Genomic DNA, 19,031 nt, shown 5'->3' on the forward strand with positions numbered 1-19,031 from the left:
TGTCACCCAGGGTGGAATGAAGTGACAATCATAGCTCACTGCAGCCTTGAATTCCTGAGCTCTAGACATTCTCATACCTCAGCCTCCCAAGTAGCTGGGACTATAGGCACACATCACCATTCCTAGCTATATATATATATATATGTGTATATATATATATATATTTATATTTATATTTAGAGACACGGTTTCTCTATGTTGCCCAAGCTGGTCTCAAACCCCTGGTTTCAAACTGTTCCCCCAATCTTCGTTTTATTTTTTAATTTTAATTTTTTTTTTTTGAGATGGAGTCTCACTCTGTCGCCCAGGCAGGAGTGTAATGGCACGATTCCACCTCCTGGGTTTAAGCGATTCTCCTGCCTCAGATTCCCAAGCAGCTGGGATTACAGGTGCCCACCACCATGTCTGGCTAATTTAAAAAATATTTTTGGTAGAGGCGGGTTTTCTCCATGTTGGCCAGGCTGGTTTCGAACTCCTGACCTCAAGTGATCCCCCAAGTGATCCACCCACCTCAGCCTCCCAAAGTGCTAGGATTATAGGCGTGAGCCACCGTGCCTGGCTTTCCCAACTCTGTTTAGCACCTTCTCATTTTTTCCCTCCCCCTAGTCCCTGGCAACCACCCTTCTACTTTCTGCTTCTGAGTTTGACTATGTCAGGTAACTTGTAGAAGGAGAATCATGTGGTATTTGCTCTCTGTGCTTGACTTATTTCATTTAGTATAATGTCCTCAAGGTCCATCCATGCTGTAGCATATGACAGGCCTTCCTTTTCAAGACTGACTTGAATATGTATAGTATATTCAATACAGTGTATTCAGTATATGTATTGGTATGTATAGATCTCATTTTCCTTATCCATTCATTCCTCGATGGACATTTAATTGTTTCCTCATCTCCGCTATTTTTTTTTTAAATTGTTTTGAGACGGGGTCTTACTCTTGCCCAGGCTGGATTGCAGTGGCACCATTACAGCTCACTGCAGCCTGGACATCTTGGGCTCAAATGATCCTCCCACCTCAGCTGGACTAAGGACCACAAGCATGGACCACTATGCCCGGCTAATTTAAAAAGAAATTTTTTTGTAGAGGAGGGTCTGGCTGTGTTGCCCAGGCTGAATTCCTGCCCTGAAGCAATGCTCCTACGTTGACCGTCCAAAGTGCTGGGATTACGGCGTGCGTGGTCACCATGCCTGGTCCCTCACCTCACAGCAATTGCCCCATTTTGCATTTCCACCAGCGGGGTTCCAATTTCTTCACATCCTCCCCAACTCTCCAATTTCTTCACATCCTCCCCAACTCTCCAATTTCTTCACATCCTCCCCAACTCTCCAATTTCTTCACATCTTCCCCAACTCTTGTTGTCTGTTTTTTTTGTTTGTTTTTTGTTTTTTTTTGATAATAGCCATGTAACAGGTGAGAGGTGCTATCTCTTTGTGATCGTAGATTTGCATTTCTCTGATGATTAGTGATATTGAGCATCTTTTCATATACCTGTTGACCTTTCTATGCCTTCTTTGGAGAAATATCTAACTCTTTGGTCCATATTGTAATCTGGTTATTAGTTTTCTTGTTATTCAGTTATAGAAGTTCCTTATATATCTTGAGAATTAATCCCTTATCTGACATATCATTTGCAAACAGAGTCAGCCCTCCGTATCTATGGGATCTGCATCTGTTGATTCAACCAACCGTGGATCAAAAATATTTTTTAAAAAACTAATCATGGGGCCAGTCATGGTGGGGCATGCCTGTAATCCTAGCACTTTGGGAGGCGGAGGTGGGAGGATGGCTTGAGGCCAGGAGCCTGAGGTCAGCCTGGGCAAGATAGGAAGAACATATCTCTACAAATAAAATAAAATATAAAATAAATAAAAATTAGACAGGCTAGGTGGTGTGCACTTGTTGTCCTAGCAACTCAAAAGGCTGAGGCGGGAGGATCACTGCAGCCCTGGGGGCTTGAAGCTACAATGAGCTATGATTGCACCACTGCACTGCAGCCTGGGTGACAAACTGAGACCCTGTCTCAAAAAAAAAAAAAAAAAAAATTATGTTCCTTACCTTGCTTAAAAATTGTTCTTTCTAGCACTTATAACTACTTAATATATATCTGTTTTTGATCTTATGCCTCTCCTTACTGAAATATAAATTCCATGATGGTAGAGATTTTCCTTTATTTTTTCCTAATTTCTCATTTATAAAGAAAAAGCTGGGGTGTTCATGTTATTTGTATTTCTTTCACATGTATGGTTCTTTGATCTTCCGAAAATGTTATATAATATTTTATAATTGTATCACTCCTGTGCCTAAAATCTCTAGCAATTCCCATCGATTACAGAATGAATTTCAAAACTTGGCATAACACAGAAGCCTATTGTGATTGGGTCTCTGCTCACCTTCACCTCCAGCCCGACTCCGACTTCGTCAGGCTCTGAACAGTCTGCCAAAACCTCTAAGTTTTCCATTTTTGAAGTTTTTTTGTATTTAGAGTGTTAACTATTTGGATGCCACATGCAGAGTAGGGGAAAAAAAGCAAGAGCATTAAAAATACTTTAATACTTAAAAATAAATAATAAATGTAAAAGTCTGCAAACGTACAGACTTTTTTGGGTCATTCTCTAAACAACACAGTATAACATCGATTTACATAGCATTTACATTGTATTAGGTATTACTTGTAATCTAGAGATGATTTAAAGTATACAGGAGGATGTGCAGGGTTAATGCAAATATTATGTCATTTTCTTTCCGGGGCTGGAGTATCCCTGAATTTTGGTATCTGCAAGAGGTCCTGGAATGAGTCTCCTACAGACGCCGAGGGGCCACTGCATTTTCTTTCATTCCGCAGAATATGCCTTTTCACGCTGTCGATCGTTTCCTTTGCTATGCAGGAGATTTTCAGCTTGATGTAGTTCCCTTTGTCTGTTGTTGCTTTTTTTGACTGTGCTTTTAGTGTCATATTCTTGAAATTCCATACTTCTTCTATGCTTTCAACTACACAAATACATATGTCAACATCTATAGTATGACCTCTTATTTTTAGGAAAAATACATAAATAGTGGAACATAATTTTAATTATTTAGACAAACTATTTTTGAGGGCAAAAATTTATTTCCCCTTAATGTCATATAATGGATGCCATATCATGTTAATGTATGTAAATAGATCTGCTTTTTAAAAACTGTCTATATAGTATGATGAAGGGCTATTATTTTGGCCCAGTGTGATGGCCCATGCCTGTAGTTTCAGCACTTTGGGAGGCCACGGCAGGCAGATCACTTGAGGTCAGGAGTTGGAGACCAGCCTGGCCAACGTGGTGAAACTCCGTCTCTGCTAAAAATACAAAAATTAGCCAGGCATGGTGGTGCACACCTGTAATCCCCAGTTACTCAGGAGGCTGAGGCATGATAATCGCTTGAGCCTGGGAGCCGGAGGTTGCAGTGGCTGAGATCATGCCACTGCACTCCAGCCTGGGCGACAGAGCAAGATTCCTTCTCAAATAATAATAATAATAATAAAAGCTATAATTTTAAATATACATTCATGTAAGACTGCTCCATAATTTCAGAGTATATGTTTGACACCTGTTGCAAATTCTCTTTCCTAGAAATATATAAATAAGGTGAAAAAAGCAATAAAAAAGGAAAAATATGAGTAGAAATTCATACTTAGAGGGGAAAAAATAGACACACTCCCCCCCGCCCACGCACACACACATATATCCTGTAGTTATCTACCTGGAATATACTTTGGTATAAGTTGCTAGGTAGAGATCAACTGAATTTATTTTTCCAGATGACTCCCCGACTTTCCCTAAACTGTGTGTTGAGTAACCTATCTTTTCCAGACTGGCATGAAATGACAGATATACAGAGGACCCTTGAACAACCCGGGTTTGAAGTCCTCAACATGGACACTTATACATGGATTTTTCTCAATAAAAGTGACACCAAGAATGCCTGCCTCTCCTGCTCAGCCTTCCACTTCCTCTACCTGTCTGGCCTCTGCTACCCCTGAGACAGCGAGACCAGCCCTCGCACCCCCACCTCCTCCTCCTCAGCTTACTCAAAGTGGTAACGACAAGGGTGAAGACCTTTATGAGGATCCGCTTCCACTTAGTGAATAGATTTTCTCGTAATAACATTTTCTTTTCTCTAGCTTATTTGATAAGAATAAAATAATACATGTAACACAAAAATATATTAATTGACTGTTTCTGTTATTGATAAGGCTCGGTCAACAGTAGACTATTAGTAGTTAATGTTCTGGGAAAGTTAAAGTGTATTTTTGACTGTGCAAGGGGTCAGCACCTGTAACCCCTGCATTGCTCAAGGGCCAATTGTATTTTTTTAATCTCACTCTGTGCCCAGGCTGGAGTGCACTGGTGATCGTGTCTCACTGCCAGCTTCGTCTCCTGGGTTCAAGTGAGTCTCGTGCCTCAGCCCCGAGTAGCTGGGATTACAGGCACCCTCCATCACGCCCAGCTAATTTTGTATTTTTGTAGAGACAGAGTTTCACCATATTGGCCAGGCTGGTCTTGAACTCCTGACCTCAGGTGATCCACCTGCCTCGGCCTCCCTAAGTGCTGGGATTACTGGGGTAAGCCACTGGGCCTAGCTAACTTTATTTTTAAAACTAGGCTTTCAAGCAATGTATTCTTCAAATAAGCTCCCAACTAGTCCACTGCCTCATCAACAAATAAGCCCTTACTGTATCTATAAAGTTCCATTTTTCTGCATGTGCCAACCCTGATGGCATCTGGGTGATAGTTGTGACTGTGACCCTCTTGGAGTACCCCTGGCACCACCCTCTCAGGAGAGAAAGGCCAGAGAAGAAGCTACTTGAGTTGTTGATCTCAGAAGCCATGTCTGGTAGTGCGATTGGGTCATATATTTTGGGAAGGCTGGTCTACTCTATGAATGCATTTCATCTATGAATTAAGCCCAGGCAAAATGTTTAGAAAGACGGTAAGGAAGTCTGCCTTCCCAAGAGTGAATGTGGCCAGTGATTTCAGATACCTGTCACACCACCACTCCATAATGACAGCTGTCTGACTCCCTTCTGACAGCAATTGGGCAATGTTCATTTTTTTTTTTTTTTGAGATGGAGTCTCGCTCTGTCTCCAGGCTGGAGTGCAGTGGAGCAATCTCGGCTCACTGCAAGCTCCACCTCCCAGGTTCACGCCATTCTCCTGCCTCAGTCTCCCTAGTAGCTGGGACTACAGGTTCCCACCACCACATCCGGCTAATTTTTTGTATTTTTTTAGTAGAGACAGGGTTTCACCTTGTTAGCCAGGATGGTCTCGATCTCCAGACCTCGTGATCCACCCACCTCGGCCTCCCAAAATGCTGGGATTACAGGTGTGAGCCACCGCGCCCGGCCTGCAATGTTCATTTTATTGAGATAACTGGAAATTTTCACCCACTCACAAGTCAACAAGTGAGATGCAGTATAGTGTGTTGACAAAAGAGAAAGACTGGGAGGTAGGCGCTCCAGTTTCCTAGTCCTAATCTGGTCTATGTAGTAAGTGAGTATCAGGAGATGAATTTAATTTCTTCAAGCCTCAGTTTTCTTCAGCATCTGTAGAAGGTAGTTGGACTATGTGATCTCTTGACTTCCAGCTAAATATAAGACTATGATTCCATAATAATATAGCTCCTCTATTCTTTTTTAACTCATTAACAGAAAAATCAAGCCATGTGCAAAGAATTCTGCAGTCATCAATGAATAACACATGGTTATTGTGTTACGATGATTATAAAATAAAAAAAATTATCCAGAAGAGGGAAACGGGATGGAACAGATCAGTGTGACTTGAACGGAGACTATGCCAGCCTCCCTATTCCATATTGGAATACTGGCTCTGTGATGTGCTATAACTGTATTGTGAGGCTTATTCTAACGATTTTGGTAAATGTTAAAGACTCCTCCTGGGGTTGTGTTGAAATAACACACTGAATGGAGATGGTAGTTCATAAATTCTTTTTTCTAGTGGTGGCAGTTAGCATTATTGTAGTCTTTTTTTTTTTTTTGAGATGGAGTCTTTCTCTGTCTCCCAAGCTGGAGTGCAGTGGCAGGATCTTGGCTCACTGCAACCTCCATCTCTTGGGTTCAAGTGATTCTCCTGCCTCAGCCTCCCAAGTAGCTGGGATTATAGGTGGGCAACACCACGCCCAGCTAATTTTACTTTTTTTTTTTTTTTTTTTTGAGACAGAGTTTCGCTTTTGTTGCCCAGGCTGGAGTGCAATGGCGTGATCTCGTCTCACCGCAACCTCCACCTCCTGGGTTCAAGCAATTCTTCTGTCTCAGCCTCCTGACTAGCTGGGATTACAGGCATGTGCCACCATGCCTGGCTAATTTTGTATTTTTAGTAGAGACGGAGTTTCTCCATGTTGGCCAGGCTGGTCTCGAACTCGCAACCTCAAGTGATCTGCCTGCCTCAGCCTCCCAAAGTGCTGGGATTACAGGCATGAGCCACCGCACCCGGCCTAATTTTCATATTTTTAGTAGAGATGGAGTTTCACCATGTTGGCCAGGCTGGTCTTAAACTCCTCACCTCAAGTGATCCACCCACCTCGGCCTCCCAAAGTGCTGGGATTACAGATGTGAGCAACCGCGCCCGGCCAACCTTTTTTTTTTTTTTTTTTTAGGACTCTTACTTAAGACTAACTCATAGCAATATTCTGAAGCTGTGACAAGTTAGTATCTTGGAGGCTATCTCGGTAGAGGTTTCATGACGCCACCCTGATGCCACCTCTCTTCCTCTTTACAGTAGTATAACTCTTTGCTCTGTTATTTTTCATAGCTTAAATTCTCATATGCTTTACACGTATGCTTTACAAGAGATGTAAATTCACATATGCTTTACAAGAGATGTATAGGATTAAAACATTTTGAATTAATGATTTCAGAAAGGTGAGTTTTGACTAGGAGAAAGGAAGGTGGCAGAAAAAACATTCTCAGCCAGAAAACTTCTTTTTCCCAAAGTTCAAGATAAGGAAACATCCAACATCCTGTTGGAGGTAAGTGGGAAAGAAGTAGCAGTTGGAGCCTTGAAAGTCAGAAACCAATGAATGGAACAACCTGAGTAATGGACCCCACCAGTGGAAGGCTGCCAAGCTGGAGAGTGAGGGGACCGAGACAGAAATATGGCGTGATGAGTGTGTGGGAAGGTCAAACTCGCGGGCCTTTGAGGAAGAGCTTTTGAGGTGCAACTTCCTGGCGTGCAGTGAGCAGAAGGCAGGCCAGGACAGGAGAAGCTGACTCCCGAGCAGGGGACACAGTGGATTTGTGGCATTTGTTACCAATCTCGGAGTTCACTGTGCACAGTCTCCACACTAGGCATTTACTTTTTCATATGTCTGAAAAAATGTCTGCACACTTCATTTCTGTCCAGTAAGAACTGATAGAGAATCAGGGATTTGAAGAGGCCTAGTGTGGAAATTTTCAATAGGTGAAAATAAGTGAGCAAATTACATTTATACTAAAATATAATTCTTTCCATCCGCTCCATAGTGGGATAGCCTCTTGAGGCAACTTCCAATTAGAATGTCATTTTAGATGCTTTCCATGATGGCAGGTGGGTGAGTACTAGGGTGTGCAGGGAAGAACAATAAACAGCTCTGGCGATCCATCGTGCATCTAACACCAAGGAATACTTCAGTGGAAGGGTTCTCATTTTGTTAGGATGAATAAAATTAAATAAAAGTACACAGTACCCAATAAAGGAACAAAAGCTTAGGCTTTGGTCAAGCAGAACAAAGGGCTAATGAGAAAAGGACTATGTATTACAGTTTTCTTCTCTCAGTTCTCAACTAGGTTTTATTAGTGGAGTTCCCAAAAGATTTGGACCAAATTTCCAATTCAGATATTATTAGAGATCATCAAAACTCAAGTCTCTTTACTGGTTTACACCAAATCACCCAAGCTTCCAGCCTAAAACCCACATGTTCACATGGTTCCACCGTGCTGTTCATGTACAATAACCAATTCGCAAAATGGTAATTCTGTTAGAAGCCAGAATCCTCAGCCTCTAGCACGTGTGCTTTTCACAGAGATAAGTCTCAAAGTTTGGGGTTGGTGAGGAGCCCAGTGTACAGGAGTTCCACATTAAGTCATAATTGGCTTTGTGTTGGACAGTATATGTCAGCTGGTGAAGTCAGGCACAGAAGAGATAAGGGTTTCTTGTCATAACAGCATAGCAACAGGTCACCCACGTGTTACTCAAAACTGTAGGACTGCAGTGAGGGCTTTGCTAATCCCAGAACAGAGGTGTAACCTGGCCCCATATCCAGCCTCGAGAAAATGTGTACAGCAGATCTGATGGAGAACCTCAGGGAGGAACTCACCTGTTTCATCTGCTTGGACTATTTCAACAGCCCGGTGACCACCGAGTGTGGGCACAGCTTTTGTCTGGTGTGTCTCCTCAGGAGCTGGGAGGAACATAACACACCTTTATCTTGTCCTGAGTGCTGGAGGACCTTGGAGGGCCCGCATTTCCAGCCGAATGAGCGTCTAGGGAGGCTGGCCAGCATCGCCAGGCAGCTCCGGTCCCAGGTGCTGCAGAGCGATGATGAGCAGGGCAGCTACGGGAGGATGCCCGCCGCTGCCAAGGCGCTCTCCGATGACAAGCAGGGTGGAAGCAACTTCATAGCCCAGAGTCATGGTGTAAACAGAGTTCACCTCTCCAGCGAGGCTGAGGAGCATCACAGAGTAAGACAGCTGCTCAGCAGGAACCCTGACTCATCGCAGCTAACTCCGTTAGCTTTCCTGACATTTCCTAACGTCCTCTGTGGGGGACAGTCACGAGGGCCCATCTGAGCACCACATCACAAACTGGTGTGGGTCCAGCTTACACCCTTTTTTTCCCCTTTTTTTTTTAAGACAGAATTTTGCTCTGTCGCCCAGGCTGGAGTGCGGTGGTGCGATCTTGTCTCACTGCAACCTCCGCCTCCCGGGTTCACGCCATTCTCCTGCCTCAGCCTCCCGAGTAGCTGGGACTACAGGCACCTGCCACCACGCCCGGCTAATTTTTTGTATTTTTAATAGAGATGGGGTTTCACCATGTTGGCCAGGCTGGCCTTGAACTCCTGACCTCAGGTGATCCACCTGCCTCGGCCTCCCGAGGCAGTGCTGGGATTACGGGCGTGAGCCACCGCACCCAGCCTGCCCTTTGTTTTAGAGGCCTAGCACTGTGCAGTTACTGGTCTTCAAAGCCCCTTCATGACCTGGTACTCTGCTCATTTGCCAGAAAGGGTTTGTTTCTATTGCAGGAGAAACTTCAGGAAATCCTGAATCTTTTGCGTGTAAGGAGAAAGGAAGCTCAGGCTGTACTAACCCATGAGAAGGAGAGAGTGAAACTGTGCCAGGTTGGTGTCTGTCTGACTTTTGCTGCTTGTATATGACCCCATGAGGGGGACTAAAGGGAAATTTAGTGAAATATCAAGAAAAAAAAAGACAAATTTTTCCAGTCTCACCTCTAAAATATGCAGTTTCCTTGCATTGGGCTGCCTTCTTCGGAGCGTCCCCTTGGGACTCTCAAGGCTCAGCTGCAACTCGCCCCCTCTAGGAGCCTCCTTTGCGCAACTAGACAACTCTGTGGCTTCCTCTATGACGGCTCTGATAGAATTATTTAAAACACAAGTGATACTTATAGACACGTAACGAGACAGATGATACTTATAGACACGTAACGAGACAGATGATACTTATAGACACGTAACATGAGACAGAAAGCGATTTTAAAAAGAAATATCTCAAAAACATGGAGGGGAACATGCAAATTAAACAGAAATAAAGAGACAGAGATATAAAAGCAAAATAGTGGTTTAAATTATACCTGACAAGTCCTCAAGGTTAGTCACAGACTTGGATTTGAGCTCTCCAGCAGTCAAAGCAAAGGACTAAATATCTAATTATATATTTTTTAAAACTATGTATCTGATTCTCCCAACAGACTTTGAATTCTGTTTTTTTTTTCTTTTGGAGACAGAGTCTCGCTCTGTCGCCCAGGCTGGAGTGCAGTGGTGCGATCCCAGCTCACTGCAACCTCCACCTCCCGGGTTCAAGCGATTCTCCTGCCTCAACCTTCCGAGTAGCTGGGATTACAGGTGTGTGCCACCATGCCCAGCTAATTTTGTATATTTGTAGAGACGGGGTTTTACCATGTTAGCCAGGCTGATCTCGAACTCCCAACCTCAGGTAATCCACCTGTCTCGGTCTCCCAAAGTGCTGGGATTACAGGTGTGAGCCACTGTGCTTGGCCATAGACTTTGAATTCTTAAGTGAGAGTATTTGCCATGTATATTTCTATTCCTTTTTGGTTATCTGACACCTACTTTCATTGAACAAATATTTATTGAGTAAATGAACACACATTTTTCATAATTTTTCTTAATTTTGTTTTATTTGTATCATAGTCCTGATCACTACCTGTCATATTTCTTACTCATTTTTGGTTTTCTCCACTAGAACGACAGCCTCCTGGGAATGGAGATTTTGGTTTTGTTTCCTATTGTATCTACAGCGCACATACTTCTGAAAACATCCTCTACACCCAGCACATCAATAGATTAAATGTTTTATGTTGGATTTAGGAATCGTTGCCATGAAACTCTAGGACTTGGCCGGGCACGGTGGCTCACACTTGTAATCCCAGCACTTTGGGAGGCCAAGGAGGGCGGGTCACCAGGTCAAGAGACTGAGACAATCCTGACCAACATGGTGAAACCCCATCTTTACTAAAAATACAAAAATTAGCTGGGCATGGTGGCACATGCCTAACCTATAGTCCCAGCTACTCGGGAGGCTGAGGCAGGAGAATCGTTTGAACCCAGGAGGCGGAGGTTGCAGTGAGCCAAGATTGCACCACTGCACTCCAGCCTGGCGACAGAGTGAGACTCCATCTCAAAAAAAAAAAAAAAGAAAGAAACTCCAGGACTTGCAAGGATTAAAAATCTACAGACCAGGGCATTTCTCTTACTAACTTTATCTCGTGTGTGTGTGTGTGTGTGTGTGTGTGTGTGTGTGTGTGTGTTGGCAGGAAGAAACAAAGACTTGTAAACAGGTTGTTGTGTCAGAATACATGAAAATGCACCAGTTCCTGAAGGAAGAGGAGCAGTTGCAACTCCAGCTACTAGAACAGGAAGAGAGAGAGAACATGAGGAAGCTGAGGAACAATGAGATCAAACTGACCCAGCAAATCAGAAGCCTAAGCAAAATGATTGGACAGATCGAGTCCTCAAGTCAAAGCTCGGCTTTCGAATCTCTTGAGGTGAGAGTAACATTCACGAGAGTAATGGGAAAAATTATAGTAACTCACAGTACTTCAAGCCGTAGGAAATAATGTTTTCTTTATTCATCTTAAAAACTAAGTTCTGGTCCAAAAGTAGTTTTCCTAAAGAATTGACATTCTATATGTCAATAAAGCCTTATAGAAGAGAGAGAGAGAGAAAAAAAAATCCAGAGGAATAACTATCCCAAACAAGCCTGAGAGTGGCTTCGATTTCTTCTGTACCTGCCTCTCTGCAACCTCAGCTTTGTTAATTTTTTTCTAGTTTATTAATGTGTATTTACTATGTGCTGAGCACACTAAATTTAATCTTCACAAAGACCTGATGAAGATAAGTACCATTATGATATGAACTCTAGGTCTAGATGACTGTCATCTACAGGATGGGTTAATAGAGGCACTGATTTAATTATTCATGCCTGTGGTACTAACGCGATCTGCCCCCCTGATGGTTAATAGACAGGAGAACCCCCCTGTTCCGTGCAGGGAGCTCCTATTTCTCACCACCTTTGCTCTACCGCCCTTCTATGCTACTGCATTCTTCAGGACCTTTTTTTTTTTTTTTTGAGACAGAGTCTTGCACTGTCACCCAGGCTGGAGTGCAGTGGTGCAATCTTGGCTCACTGCAATCTATGCCTCCTGGGTTCAAGCAATTCTCCTGCCTCAGCCTCCCAAGTACCTGGGATTACAGGCACACGCCACCATGCCCAGCTAAGTTTTGTATTTTTAGTAGAGATGGGGTTTCACAATGTTGGCCAGGATGGTCTCTATCTCTTGACTTCGTGATCCACCCGCCTCGGCCTCCCAAAGGGCTGGGATTACAGGCATAAGCCACCGGCGCCCGGCCATGGACTTTCTTAAACATAAGCCATGTGATCCAACTCCGGCTTCAGGTCTGTTTTGTAGACTGGTTCCACAGAATGCTACTATTTAATTTAGTGCCTTCCAAACACACCACCCCAAGCTGACACAGGCTTGGTTAGCCTCAGTTGTCACCAGCCCATTTTCCTTTGTTATCTCTGCCTCTCACTGGATGATCAATAAGACTAACAGGTTGGCTTGTTTGCAGAACAGGTTCCCTGGACAAGGTGATGATACGAGAAAAAGAAAAGGACAAAGTATTCTCTAGTCATTGTGAGAAACATCTTGTGTTCACCACAGCACATCCCTGGAAGAAACTGGGGATGCTTTTCTCTGCTCTATGTGCTCCCACTCACGGTGTGCTTCATGGGAAGCAGATTCTGTGAGCTTTGCAAGGACTGTATGCAAAATGAATCTCGTCTGTGTTATGATCAAAGCGCACAATGCTAACTTCTTTCTTTTTTCCCCTTAGGAAGTGAGAGGAGCCCTGGAAAGGTAGGCTTTCATTCTGTGTTCAGTTACGCAAGCTGCGGGGGAGTGGTGCTGATGGACAGTTTTGAGTGGGGATAGGAGGTCTGCGCTGTTGCTGGGGGACAAACGAGGTGGACTCTCCAGTTGGAGCTGGTCACGCGGTCTGTGCTGAAGAGTGAACCTCTCTGCTGTCTTGCAGGAGCGAGCCACTCTTGCTTCAGTGTCCAGAGGCCACCACCACAGAGCTGAGTCTGTGCCGCATCACGGGAATGAAGGAAATGCTAAGAAAATTCAGCAGTAAGTCAGCCTGATTTGTTACCCCTCCGGGGCTCGTAGATTTAACTTCAGCCTATGTTCTTCCAGTGTCAGACATTCACGATCTGACACTAGGCTCCTGGTTAAGGAATCCCGGCCAGCACGGAACACCAGGGAGGGCTGGGGCCACAGACCGTCTCTGAGCGTGAGCAGAGAGAAGCAGTGAGACTTGACTCAGGCTTTATCTGGCTTTGTTTTCTGTCTAAAGGGTCCTTTTTTTTTTTTTTTTGAGACAGAGTCTCGCTCTGTTTCCCAGGCTAGAGTGCAGTGGTGCGATCTCGGCTCACTGCAAGCTCCACCTCCCGGGTTCACGCTATCCTCCTGCCTCAGCCTCCCGAGTAGCTGGGACTACAGGCGCCGCCACCACGCCCGGCTAATTTTTTGTATTTTTAGTAGAGATGGGGTTTCACTGTGTTAGCCAGGATGGTCTCGATCTCCTGACCTCATGATCCGCCCGCCTCGGCCTCCCAAAGTGCTGGGATTACAGGCGTAAGCCACGGCGCCCGGCCAATCCTGGTCCTTTCTTTGTTGGTTTTGTCATTGTCTTTTCCATCCCGCCTTGCACGTGCAGACACACCTCCCTCATGCAGGGGCGTCTACATTTCTAGCTCTGTTCCCGTTAGGATAAAAGCTGACTTAAATTCTAAAATCCCAGTGAGGGCGCATTCAACGAACTGTCCTTGTAGAATGCTCCAGATGTTTAGTCTGGTCAACACCGAGAGACGTCAGGATTAGTTCTCAGCTTTTATCTTGTGGACAATCTGACCTTCAGAGGAAGGCCTAATGAGCTTTGAACTCCAGAGTGTTGAATAAAGCCCTGCCATGGACCCCACACTATGCTACTGGGCTCTGTGCTTACTTACAATGATAAATAAGGCAGATTTTGCCTTTGCTTTTGTAGAATTTTCAATGAAATTGAGGAGGAAGGCATTAATCACACAGATAATTAGTTATGGTGGGATCTGGTCTATAAATAAAAGTATGAAATGGTATGATTGCGGCCGGGTGCGGTGGCTCACGCTTGTAATCCCAGCACTTTGGGAGGTGAAGGCGGGCAGATCACTTGAGGTCAGGAGTTCGAGACCAGCCTGGCCAACATGGTGAAACCCTGTCTCAACTAAAAATATATTTAAAAAAATTAGCTGGGCGTGATGGGCGCCTGTAATCCCAGCTACTCGGGAGGCCGAGGCAGGAGAATCACTTGAACCCAGGAGGTGGAGGTTGCAGTGAGCAGAGATGGTGCCATTGCATTCCAGCCTGGGTGACAAGAGAGAAACTCTGTCTCAAAAAAAAAAAAATCAGAAATGGAATGATTGGGGCACCTGATCTTGTCCGGACAGTGAGTGGAAGATGGAGTCCTCGGCCAGGCATGGTGGCTCATGCCTGTAATCCCAGCACTTTGGGAGACTGAGGTGGGTGGATCACCTGAGGTCGGGAGTTTGAGACCAGCCTGGCCAGCATGATGAAACCCCATCTCTACTAAAAATACAAAAAACTAGCCGGGCGTGGTGGCGGACACTACTACTATTCGGGAGGCTGAGGCAGGAGAATCACTTGAACCTGGGAGAGGAGGTTGCAGTGAATCAAGATCGCGCCATTAACTCCAGCCTGGGCAACAAGAGCAAAACTCTGTCTCAGAAAAAAAAAAAAAGGAGGCCCCATATGTGACTGTTAGTTCACAGCGTGTGTGTGCTTCATCAGATGGTCCCTGCGTGCTGCACTGAACTCACAGGAAGCTGCATTTGTCATGACATAATGAAAAAAGCTGATTAGGGATTGTGATCTGTGATCTGAACACTCAGTAACTGTGTAATCTTGGTGAAGTTTCCTAACCTTCCTGAACCTGTTTTCTTTTTTGTAAAAATGAGAGAAAAGAATGCTTGCAGTGATTAAATGAGATAATGTATAGAAAATGTTTGGCACATTAGAAGTTCAGCCAAAGATAAGTGCTATTTTCTCTCCCACCCAAATTGAAGAACCAGAACCTACCATGGCTAATATGAATGCGAACAACCAAGGGTATCCCTATGTGGATACACAGCTCAGAGCTCTAAAGATGTCCTGTAAACAGAGCGATGTCCATTCCACTCACAGGGATTCTCCTCCCCACCTCAGGCAGGCTAAAGCTCTTTCTCCACGTGGCTCTTCTCTCTCTCTCCATTTAGAGCTTCATGCTGTGTGTTGTGGAACAGTGAAAGAAGAGCTCAGAAATTATGTTCTAAACCAAATACTGTTTTTTTTTTTGAGACTGAGTCTTGCTCTGTCACCCAGGCTGGAGTGCAGTGGTGTAATCTTGGCTCACTGCAACCTCTACCTCCTGGGTTCAAGCAATTCTCATGCCTCAGCCTCCTGAGTAGCTTGGATTACAGGCAGGTGCCACCACGCCTGACTGTTTTGTATTTTTAGTAGAGACGGGGTTTCACCATGTTGGCCAGGCTGGTCTTGAACTCCTGACCTTGTGATCTGCCTGCCTCACCCTCCCAAAGTGCTGCATTACAGGTGTGAGCCACCATGCCCGGCCCCAAATTACATTTAAAAAACCAGGACTAAATACTAAGAATTCAATGTAAATCTCACATACGTAAGAGGTTTTTCAAACATGCCCAAGGGAAATCTCTTCTTTCCTCCTCTTGTAGCAGAGATAACGCTGGACCCAGCCACAGCTAATGCCTATCTCGTGTTGTCGGAGGATCTAAAGAGTGTGAAATACGGGGGAAGCAGACAGCAGCTACCCGACAACCCGGAAAGATTTGACCAGTCTGCGACTGTGCTGGGTGCTCAGATCTTCACCAGTGGGAGACACTACTGGGAGGTGGAGGTGGGAAACAAGACCGAGTGGGAAGTGGGCATCTGCAAGGACTCTGTAAGCAGAAAGGGGAATCTCCCCAAGCCACCTGGGGACCTGTTCTCACTAATAGGTTTAAAAATCGGAGATGATTACAGCCTCTGGGTCTCATCACCTTTGAAAGGTCAGCACGTCAGAGAGCCTGTGTGTAAGGTTGGTGTCTTCCTGGACTATGAATCTGGACATGTAGCATTCTACAACGGGACGGATGAATCCCTCATCTACAGCTTCCCACCAGCTTCCTTCCAAGAGGCCCTCAGGCCTATCTTTTCCCCCTGCCTCCCAAATGAGGGGACAAACACAGACCCTCTCACCATCTGCTCACTCAACAGTCACATCTGAGAGGCGTGCCCTGAGCCTTCACAGCGGGCGATGTCTGAGACCAAGACATAACTATTAAGACAATGAAGGCATCGACACTATTAATGTCAGGTGATCTGAAATAAACTCCCGTACCCCCACCCCACCCCCAAGAGTTCCCATTAACTTGATCCCATTATGAACAGTCACATTACACAATCAACTTCAACCCCAATAGAAGAGGGCTGATCATATTCTGTGTCTTTGACTAAATGTATTCTCTAGGCTACCCCATGTGTGTGCTGGTCACTCAAATATTGAGCCCCTATTACCATGAATCCTACTGCCATAGGCCGGATTTTATAAATATATGTCACTTTTTCAAGTGTATTTAATTATTTGACTCTGAAAAACTGTGCTGCTCGAATGTTTCTTTGTCCTCCATGCAGAGCTCCGCATGCTGGGGCAACGCAAATCCATCTGGGGAAACTGAGGCATGGACACATCTTTCCAGGGTGTGTGAGAGGGCTCAGGTCTCATCCTTCTCCCAAAAGCCATTTTCCTTCCCATCCCATGAGCCTGCAGTGTTTGTACTCATGAAGGCTTATATGTTGAGAACACTGCAAATATTTGTGTGAATATCGTCATACCATTCATGCTTCCATAATCACAACAGGCTGGAACCTTCCATTAATACGTTAAAAGGTGACAGAGCAAAGTGTCTATTCAGTAAATGTATCATGACAAGGGATACCAAGCGACTATATTGCATTGTATATAAGGTTCTTTTCGGTGCTTTTGTGGTTTGCTGTGAGCAGAAGGCTTTCAATCTCTGGAAGACCAAAGAGCTTACCCTCAAAACGTCAGGGTTGGCCGGGTGCGGTGGCTCACGCCTGTAATCCCAGCACTTTGGGAGGCCAAGGTGGGTGGATTACCTGAGGTTGGGAGTTTGAGACCAGCCTGACCAACATGGAGAAACCCCTTCTCTACTAAAAATACAAAAATTAGCTGGGCATGATGGCACGTGCCTGTAATCTCAGCTACTCGGGAGGCTGAGGCAGCAGAATCACTTGAACCCAGGTGGCGGAGGTTGCAGTGAGCGGAGATCTTTCCATTGCACTCCAGCCTGGGCAACAAGAGTGAAACTCCACCTCAAATAAAAAAGAAGTCAGGGTTTGTGAGGAAGGGGTGTGATGAAAAGCAAACAGCAAACATTTGGAATATATCTTTTCTCAATTACCAAAAATCCCAATTCTGTGGAGGGACTAAATAAATACAAAAGTAATACATTTTACTTTGTGGGCATTACATCTAATTGTAGCATAATCCAGTGATACATCCTTTCCTTTCCTTCTTTGTCCCAAAGTGGTAGATACTGACAAAGAGTCTAGCCTAATTTTTCCTTTGGGAAAATCATCCTGAGTGGCTCTTTGCTGCACCATTGTGTACACAGGGCCTGCCACTGATGAGGTGTGTGGGGAAGGTTGAATCTATAGGATAACCTTTGGAGTTTGAATAAACCACCAAGAAAACTTTGCAAGAAAATTGCCGCTCATGGTTTCTGGATACAAACGCCAAGGTGATGAGATGTGGGGGTGAGAAGGGGAGTAAGAGTGGGAGTGAGAAGGGGAGAGTGGGGGCTGAGAAAGGGAGTGAGAGTGGGGGTGAGAAGGGGAGTGAGAGTGGGGGTTGAGAGGGGGAGTGAGAGTGGGGATTGAGAAGGGGAGTGAGAGTGGGGTTTGAGAAGCAGAGGGAGAGTGGGGGTGAGAAGGGGAGTGAGAGTGGGGGTGAGAAGCGGAGGGAGAGTGAGAGTGAGAAGGGGAGTGAGAGTGGGGGTGAGAAGGGGAGTGAGAGAGGGGGTGAGAAGGGGAGTGAGAGTGGGGGTGAGAAGGGGAGTGAGAGTGGGGGTGAGAAGCGGAGGGAGAGTGGGAGTGAGAAGGGGAGTGAGAGTGGGGGTGAGAAGGGGAGTGAGAGAGGGGGTAAGAAGGGGAGTGAGAGTGGGGGTGAGAAGGGGAGTGAGAGTGGGGGTGAGAAGTGGAGGGAGAGTGGGGGTGAGAAGGGGAGTGAGAGTGGGGGTGAGAAGGGGAGTGAGAGTGGGGGTGAGAAGTGGAGGGAGAGTGGGGGTGAGAATGGGAGTGAGAGTGAGGGTGAGAAGGGGAGTGAGAGTGGACCCCGGGAGGCTTGTTCCCTCATGTAGACACTCATTCCTTGCACTGCTCAGGGCGGGGTCTCGCTGCTTCGGCCTTTCACCTTGTGATAACGACATTCCTTGGATATGAGGTTGTCTCCACAGAACCTGCCACCATTCCTTAAGCTGTTCCTTATCCTCCCTTGTTAATTCCGCTCCAAATCCCTGTCATCCCCCCTTTCCTGAGGGGCCCATTTCCCCGGGAGACAGCTATTTCAAGCGGAATTTGCTTCTCTACCTCTTCGAAATTAGCTAGAAGAGGTAAGAAGGACATCAGGAGGAATCTTCCGCATCGGACTGCAATTTGCTTCATTTTTAAATTTTCTTCTCCCTGGAGCACTTTAAAAATAAAATATTGTCAATCTCTTATGCTGAAATCTGATATCCAAAACTTCTTCAGATAAGATCTTTATCTACTCTTTTGCTCTGATTATTCTCAATTTCCTGGTGTACCTCCCCCTGCCCCTGCCACAATCAACCTATTATGCTTAGAGAGTATCGGTACCTTATCTGACCTTAGATTACTTTACAAGGCCCTCTTACACTAAGTAACTGAAGAATGTGGCCAATCCAGCCTTCTATATTCTTGGATTTACCCCTGGCTTGTACCTTGGAAGGATGAGATCTAATACGCCACCATAGGAAAATGAAAAAATGCTGAAATGTGCAAAGGCTAAAATAAAAATTGCATGTAATTTTACAACATGCAGATAACCAGTGCTTATATTTTTGTGTATATCTTTCTAACCCTTTGTTTTTTAATGT

General features: G+C 45.1%; 2 protein-coding genes across 3 annotated transcripts in view; one reads left to right on the forward strand and one right to left on the reverse strand.

Moving 5' to 3' along the window:
* The window catches only part of TRIML2 (tripartite motif family like 2), a 55,380-nt gene extending 45,832 nt beyond the window's left edge, over nt 1–9,548 (reverse strand). The window contains exon 1 of one of the 2 annotated variants that reach the window (XM_063664395.1): nt 9,473–9,548. The gene's annotated coding sequence lies outside the window, so the exon portion shown is untranslated. The remainder of the gene's footprint in view (nt 1–9,472) is intronic. The other variant, XM_063664391.1, reaches the window with a different exon arrangement.
* Nucleotides 8,125–16,486, forward strand: TRIML1 (tripartite motif family like 1). The gene is made up of 6 exons (XM_054485908.1): nt 8,125–8,708; nt 9,269–9,364; nt 11,038–11,268; nt 12,620–12,642; nt 12,818–12,915; nt 15,570–16,486. The coding sequence occupies exons 1-6, from the start codon at nt 8,301–8,303 to the stop codon at nt 16,118–16,120; spliced, it is 1,407 nt and encodes a 468-aa protein (XP_054341883.1). The 5' UTR covers nt 8,125–8,300; the 3' UTR covers nt 16,121–16,486.
* Nucleotides 16,487–19,031: the final 2,545 nt, after the last annotated feature.

This window comes from Pongo pygmaeus, chromosome 3 (assembly GCF_028885625.2).
Source record: "Pongo pygmaeus isolate AG05252 chromosome 3, NHGRI_mPonPyg2-v2.0_pri, whole genome shotgun sequence".
Classification (NCBI taxonomy): domain Eukaryota; kingdom Metazoa; phylum Chordata; class Mammalia; order Primates; family Hominidae; genus Pongo; species Pongo pygmaeus.